This window comes from Physcomitrium patens, chromosome 5, assembly GCF_059467195.1.
Source record: "Physcomitrium patens ecotype Gransden chromosome 5, ASM5946719v1, whole genome shotgun sequence".
Classification (NCBI taxonomy): domain Eukaryota; kingdom Viridiplantae; phylum Streptophyta; class Bryopsida; order Funariales; family Funariaceae; genus Physcomitrium; species Physcomitrium patens.
In genome coordinates this window covers 7781134-7789198 of record NC_143414.1, presented here as the reverse complement: position 1 = coordinate 7789198, position 8065 = coordinate 7781134, and the positions used below count along the sequence as shown (strand labels likewise).

Below are 8065 nucleotides of genomic sequence, written 5' to 3'. Positions count from 1 at the left end.
GATGCCCGCTGGTCTGGTGCGCACGCAGCCTCCGCGTTTCCTGTATGCATGCCTCCTTTCTTTCCCCCTTCTCCCTTCCGATCCTGCGCTTGCTACAGCGTTCTTCTTCCTCTCCGCTTCAGTCGCTGAACGGTGGACGTGTTTTCTTTCAGTTGTAGGAAGCCTCGGTTTTAGCTGATTTCGCAAGGAAACCTAGCTTACCTGCAGCATTATGAACCATTGCGGAAATTGGTGTAGCGGAGCAGTGTGGGTGCAATCTGTTAGGGTTGACGCTTGGTCGAGTTCGCTGGTTGCGTTGAGAAAGCTGTAATTTTTTCAACAATACTTCGAAGGTGATCTGATTCCAGGGGGGAGTGTGTTTATTTATTTATTTTGATTTATTTTAGTAGAGGGGATTGTAGACCTGTTCGCTATGGGGAACCCGAGCGGAAGCACGATGCATGAGCCGAAAAACATTCTCATCACGGGCGCTGCTGGGTTCATCGCCTCCCATGTCGCCAACCGGTTGATCCGAAATTACCCACATTACAAGATCGTGGTGCTGGACAAGCTCGACTATTGCTCGAATTTGAAGAATCTGTTTCCTTCCAAGGGCTCCAAGAACTTCAAGTTTGTCAAGGGCGACATCGCCAGTGCAGATCTGGTGAACTTTCTGCTGATCACTGAGGGGATCGACACCATCATGCACTTCGCCGCGCAGACGCACGTAGACAACTCGTTCGGCAACAGCTTTGAGTTTACGAAGAACAACATTTACGGGACACACGTGCTGCTGGAGGCGTGCAAAGTGACGGGCCAGATCAAGAGGTTCATCCATGTGAGCACGGACGAGGTGTATGGGGAGACGGAAGTGGAGGCCATTGTGGGCAACCATGAGGCGTCACAGCTGCTGCCCACGAACCCATATTCTGCAACGAAGGCGGGTGCGGAGATGTTGGTGATGGCGTACGCGAAGAGCTACGGCCTGCCCTGCATCACGACCCGGGGGAACAACGTGTACGGGCCGAACCAGTTTCCGGAGAAGCTGATTCCGAAGTTCATCCTGCTGGCAATGCAAGGGAAGGCGCTGCCGATCCACGGCGATGGCTCCAACGTGCGGAGCTACCTTTACTGCGAGGACGTAGCAGAGGCGTTCGAGTGCGTGCTCCACAAGGGCGAGGTGGGTCACGTGTACAACATCGGGACGAAGAAGGAGAGGCGGGTGATCGATGTGGCGAAGGATGTCTGCGAACTGTTCAACCTGGACTACAAGAAGTCGATCAAGATGGTGGATAATCGGCCGTTCAACGACCAGCGTTATTTTCTGGACGACAAGAAGCTGATTGCGCTGGGATGGCAGGAGAGGACCAGCTGGGCGGAAGGACTGCGGAAGACGAAGGATTGGTACATGAGCAATCCGGACTGGTGGGGCGATGTATCTGGCGCTTTGGTGCCGCATCCCCGAGCGTTGACGATGCCTGGGTTGGAAAAACTGGCTGAGATGCAGAGGGGAGAGTCTTTGGGTCAGTCCGACGATGCTGCCGATCTTGTAGAGGAGAGTGGGTCAGCGTTGTCGAATGGGTGGGGACCGGGTTTGGTGAAAAGTGTGGTTTCCAAGGTAGTGTCTCCAGTGAAGCATGCTTCGAGAGATCCGAGTCTGAAGTTTTTGTTATACGGGCGGACTGGTTGGCTGGGTGGATTGCTGGGGAAAATGTGTGAGGAACGGGGGATCGCTTACAAGTATGGCTCAGGACGATTGGAAAACAGGAGCTCGCTGGAGGCGGACATAGCCGCAGTAAAGCCGACGCATGTTTTTAATGCAGCTGGGGTGACTGGGCGGCCAAATGTTGATTGGTGCGAGAGCCACAAGGTGGAGACGATCCGGGCGAACGTTGTTGGTACGTTGACCCTGGCAGACGTGTGCAAGCAGAATGGGTTGCTGCTGATGAATTATGCGACGGGTTGCATATTCGAGTACGATGAGAAGCACCCACTGGGTAGCGGGGTGGGATTCAAGGAGGAGGACACGCCAAACTTCGCAGGTTCTTACTACTCGAAGACAAAGGCCATGGTGGAGGATTTGCTGAAGGAGTTCGATAACGTGTGCACATTGCGGGTGCGGATGCCGATTTCATCAGACTTGCAGAACCCTCGCAACTTCATTTCCAAGATCGTTCGTTACCAGAAGATAGTGAACATTCCGAACAGCATGACAATACTGGACGAGCTGCTGCCGATATCGATCGAGATGGCGAAGAGGAACTTGACAGGGATCTGGAACTTCACAAACCCAGGTGTGGTGAGCCACAATGAGATCATGGATATGTACAAGGAGTACATTGATCCGTCGCTGACGTGGGAGAACTTCACGCTGGAGGAGCAAGCGAAGGTAATTGTGGCGGCGCGGAGCAACAACGAGATGGATGCTTCGAAGCTGTTATCAGAGTTTCCAGAGATGCTGGGGATAAAGGAGTCATTGAAGAAGTTTGTGTTCGAGCCCAATAGGAAAACTGTCGCCAAGTAGGCTGTTTTGAGAGTTTGAACGTAACGGTGGCCTTGGTCTTGTTACTCAGAGCAGATTTGTGGAATTTCTCAAGCACTGTTAGAGTTGCTTGATTTTGAGCTGCACATTTATTGACTTTCGTGATACAGGTGGCCACGGAGTTGCTGTAGGTTTCGTTTTAGTCCAAAGAACATTAATGGAAATTTACGGAATCCTGGTTTAGTTTGGGGATATTTTTGATTGTAGGTGATTCTTTAAATAAGGCACATGTGGGTGTAAAGAATTGTTTGCGCAATAAATATGAGTCTCGGACATTTCCTAGCTTCCCTCGTATATTTGAGCATGAATTGTGTATTTTGAATGTACACTGTACTGTGGGACGTTCTGCACTAGTCCACAGGACCGTACATTCATGACTTGTGTATTATGGTTGGGTGGTGTCCGTCCGTCTCTGCCTGCCTGGCATGACCATGCTAGGTGTTGCGGAATGCTAGCAGCAGAGGATTACATTTCTCGAGAGTGCCAACCAGCAGTAGATGAGCAGTTTTCTCAGATGAAAATCCTATTTGAGGCTGCTAACGCAGTTCGGGTCTGCAAGTTGGAGCAAGCGTTGCTACCGAATTTAAAATCTACAAAAAATGAAGACTTTGCGGGATTTTGTTCCTGTGTTTTGACGGGTCAAAATCAGGAACGTACACACGAGCAGAAGGGGAGAGTCTTTCTTCATTAGACATCAGCACTTCGATTCCTTCAGAACTCGATCTGTCAATGTACAACCTGTCCATACACAGATTGTGTTCAATATCTATTACTTCCTGGCTTTTATTTTGTCAGGTCAATTATTTCTTTCTTGCAACTAATGTTACACTCAGGCCTTAAACTGGTTTTGGTTGTCTGCAACTGTGCCACCAAACAGATATCTTAGAGATGCATAGGAATGTCCATACTTCTCAAAGCACACTGTCAGGCCGAAACACCTCAATCCTTTCTCATGGCTGCTGACATAGATAGACATAACGTAACCAATGCCAGGGTTAAACACTTGGAGAGCTCAAAAGCATTCCAATGAAAATGGACAGAAGAGAAGCATCCAGCCCAGCCACTTGTTAACAACTGCAATCCTTTCAGGGATGTGAAGTGATTGCCGAGGTTTTGAATCTTAATTCAAAAGTTAAAGAGAAAAAACACCCGCGGGTACAAACAATAATTGGATTCTCTACACCTTGCATCATACGCTAAGTCTCTACCATGGCCTTCGCTTTAGAGGCTGATGTTGGAAGCAATGTCTTTGCCCACTTTCCTAACAATTCTCGAAGGTCAGCGTCCATACGAGTTCCTACCCCGCCCCAAACCAACATGTGTGCGAAATCCCGCACTGAATCGCCGGTCACCTCGTGCACAGGCTTCCACCCTAATCTACTGTAATACCGCACTAATTTTCTGTGATATTCGTCGGAATCATTGATGGCAAGGAGCTCCCCTTTGTCACAAGCGCTGTCAATACCGAAGCGGACCATCAAAGCTCCCATGTAAACAGCTGCCCCAAAAATGGTCCGCCCGCTACGAGTTGCACTAGCTTTCGTCAATCGGATGCTGTCCAAATGCAGAATGTTGCCATCTATCCATGGTTTGATGAAACCATCCGCAGTGCCCAAATTCTCCCCTGTCTCAACATCTATCGCCGTCACAACGAAGAGCAGGCCAGCCGTCACTTTGATGGCCAACAACAGCCCCTTCTCCTTCGCCGCTGCAATAATCTCCTCCTGCGTGGGGAGGGAGTCCTCAACCCTATCTCCCGTCGCGCTTACCGCTCGCACCACTTTTCCCCTGCAGCAGGACCTTCTCATAGCTCCCCAATTCTGCCCACCTTGTCTAGTAAACCCCGAGATGGAATGCCTCATAATCAAATCATCTCCCAAACTTGCCGTTCGCTGCGTGAAACATACATTACAAGAGGAATTTCTAGAATTTGTGTCCAAAGTGGAGAAATTGCTACAAAGCGAGTGTACATAGCTCCCGTGAACGCAGGCTCGAGCCATGCGTGACTCGAAAACGGAGTGAAGAATTTCCTCCGTAAAGGTTTTAATAGCAAAATGACGACGCGCTAGACCTCTCCACAGCATTGCGAGACGCTTCACGTGGAGGTTTTGGAGACGACGAAGGGATGGAAGGATGAGAAGAGATGGGTTTGGTTCATCCTCACCCTCTCTCACTATTTCTGTCCATCCGAACTCTGTTCTGGAGAAAGGGGAGCATGTTGGGAAAGGGTGGTAATCCTCGTAACTCCTTCACCTCCAAGTTTAGAACTTGTTCCCAAAATATTATAATAGCTCTTACGTCTATTTTTTTATAGGGGTCTTAGTATCTAATTGATTATATTTGGTAAATTTCTTTTATGAGAAAATTCTATTAATTCTTTATTTTTCTATCTTTTAATAAAATAATTTTAAAAATAAATTATATCAATCCTTCATTATTCTAGTAGTAACTCTCTTCATGATTAAAAAAAAAAGAAAAGAAAAAAAAAAAGAAGATATTTGCTATGACACTACATCTTGCTACTTCATAAATGTCTTTGAATCTTATATAAATTCTTTAGTTGCAATCATATTTAACTTGCTAATCCTTTTATTGATAAGATTAGTTACTTTTGTATGAGCAATCTACATCTAGTCTTTTTCATTTTTTTAAGTCTTTTCTTCTTTACATATCATTTATCTTGTGTTACATGTGTTTAAGCAATTGCATCTTATATTGTGATGTAAGTCTATAAATTAATGATTAATTGGTGATGGTTGGAAAATGACTCTTAAAAGTATACATATTTGATTTATGATAGAAATTACACTTTATAAGCATGGTTGGAAAAAGCTAGTTAATAATTGTAAACATTTATGGATTATGTGAGACAAAAGTGGTTGTGGTGTTGTAATTATACCTTACAAAAGTTCCTAATAAAAATCTATAACTTAAGAATTATACCAAATCATATTTTATGAATAATTTTGTTATTATATTATTTTTTATTTTTTTCATAGTTTTATAATTGATAAAATTATTTAAAAATATATATTTGAAATAATATTTAAAAATAAATATATAATAGCAAAATTTTGAAGATTTATATTAAGTGGATTTTTTAATATAATTTTAAAGAAATATTTGATACAAACTAGTGGTTGTGATATTGTAATGTGAATAGTTTTATTATATGAAATTCAAGAAAAAATATTCAATTTAAAATAATAGATAATATTATATAATAGAAAAAAAGGAAAAGAAAAAAGAAATACATATATATATATATATATGTATAAATAAAGAAAATTTATAATAGAAAGCATACTTATCTTTCATACAATAATTTAAAAGATAGATTAAACATCTAATCAAAAAGCAATAATTTAGAAAATAACTTTAAAAAAAATTAAAAGCTTTAATATAAAAAGGCTAATAAAAAGAATATCAACTTCAAAGACTTTAAGGTATTATGTATAAAATCAATAACATTGTAAGAATATAAAATTTGGCCAACAAGATAACTATGATAGGACAAAACTTGTACATAAGTATTCAAAAGATAATATGTGTATTATAGATTTTTATTGGATAGAATACGTGTGCATTAAGATTCTTATAGTATACTTGAGTTTATAATATTGGGTGAATTTAAAAATAGGGATATATAAATAAATATGTTACAAAAAGAAATAATATGTCAAAAACTTAGTTGATAAATCCTCAAAATTTTGATCTTCTACCATCAAACTTCTCAAATTAGTCAATTTTTGGTTCTTTGACAATAGTGGTAATGCTTTTATGATGATCTTCTGTTAGAAAAGCTTCTAATATAGGTGTAGATGTTGTAGCTCCAATCATCTCTATATATTCATTTTTAATTAATATTGATGTTGCTTGTTGTGATGAAGTGAGTTGATGCATAACAAATACTACTTCTATAATTTGTTTTTGTATTTGTACTATTATATCATGCATATATGTAAATTTGGTCATTATTATACAATAGAAAAAAAAACGAAAAAACTTTTATCACTTATGGCAAGGGATAGTGAAGGATTAAAAATAAAAAAATAAAAAATATTTTAAAAAATATAAGTTTAAAAGTAAATAATTTAAAATATCTAATATGCTTATATCTTGTCAAAATAAAAAAAATAATCTACTTTTAATCAAAAAAGATAAAATTTTAATATTATAAGTTTATTCTTGTTGATTTGTTAAGGATAAGAACTTAAAGAATATAAATGAAAAAATAAAACATGTATAAAAAAGAGATGACTAAAAAATGTATGAGAAATTATATATATATATATATATATATATATATATATATACATATATTTTTAAGAAATAATTGGATTGACTTCTATCAAGTATAAAAATACTAGAGACTCTTGAAACTTCAATAGAAGCAAAAAAGGAGTTTAAAAGAGTGAAGAAGGCCTCAATCTTACCTCCATATATACTTGTTACCAAGGAACAATGTAGCAATGCTTTATAGACCAAATAACATGTCTAATTCATAAGACTGATGTGTATCTTACAAGACATGTGTCTAACTTGTAGAATAAGTTTTTGATGTTTGCACAATATAGCTAACTTACAATACAAGTGGTCAACATGTGTAACATGTAACTAACTTATTGGACCAGCTTCTAACATATTAATCACCTACAAACATGTATAAAGTCAAATTTGCATCTACAAAGGTTCTAAAAAGCTTTCCAACAAGATATTAACAATCTAACTTACTTCTTTTAAACTCTACTATTTAACTAAGTAAATATATTAGTGCATATTGATGTTTGAGATAATAAATTATATTGCTTTGTTCACCTGTAATTTTTATCAAATTATTGATAATAATATATTTTTATATTAATATTATATACACAAGTGTGTGCATATATACTTACATATATGTACACACATACATACACATACATACATACATACATAGCTACATACATAGTATTTTATTATAAATTAAAATTTGACTTTAATATTTAATTTTTTTATTTGAATTCTTTAAAATTAAATATTATATGAAAAATTAATTAATTTTTATTCTCTACATGCATAAAAAAAATATATTATTTTTATATTATATTTAAAAATTTTAAATCTGATAATTTATATTAATTTTAGAATGATAAAATTTAAAAACATGTATAATTTTTTTTACCTTATTATTATAATTTTTTTAAAATAAAAAATTTAAATAAAAATTAAGTATTTACATGATTTTTAAAAAAATTTATCTTATTTTTTATTACTTTAAATAATAAAAAATTAAAATTTTAAATTATTTAATATTATTTTTTTTATATTTTTTATTTTAAATATTTTAATTGAATCAAATTATTTACAAACTTCAATAATAAAATGGATAATATTTTTATATCTAATCATATTACAATTTATTAATCTTATATTTTTATTTATTTCTATTTTTTAATATATATATATATATATATATATATATATATAATAAATTAATAGAATTAAATATATTTTATATTGATTCTTAATAAAAAATTAAGTAATTAAGATTAAAATTAT

General features: G+C 37.3%; 1 protein-coding gene across 1 annotated transcript; it reads left to right on the top strand.

The window, feature by feature from the left end:
* Nucleotides 1-2803, top strand: LOC112282427 (trifunctional UDP-glucose 4,6-dehydratase/UDP-4-keto-6-deoxy-D-glucose 3,5-epimerase/UDP-4-keto-L-rhamnose-reductase RHM1). The gene has a single exon (XM_024519997.3). The coding sequence runs from the start codon at nucleotides 413-415 to the stop codon at nucleotides 2501-2503; it is 2091 nt and encodes a 696-aa protein (XP_024375765.1). The 5' UTR covers nucleotides 1-412; the 3' UTR covers nucleotides 2504-2803.
* The last annotated feature ends 5262 nt before the right edge of the window (nucleotides 2804-8065 follow it).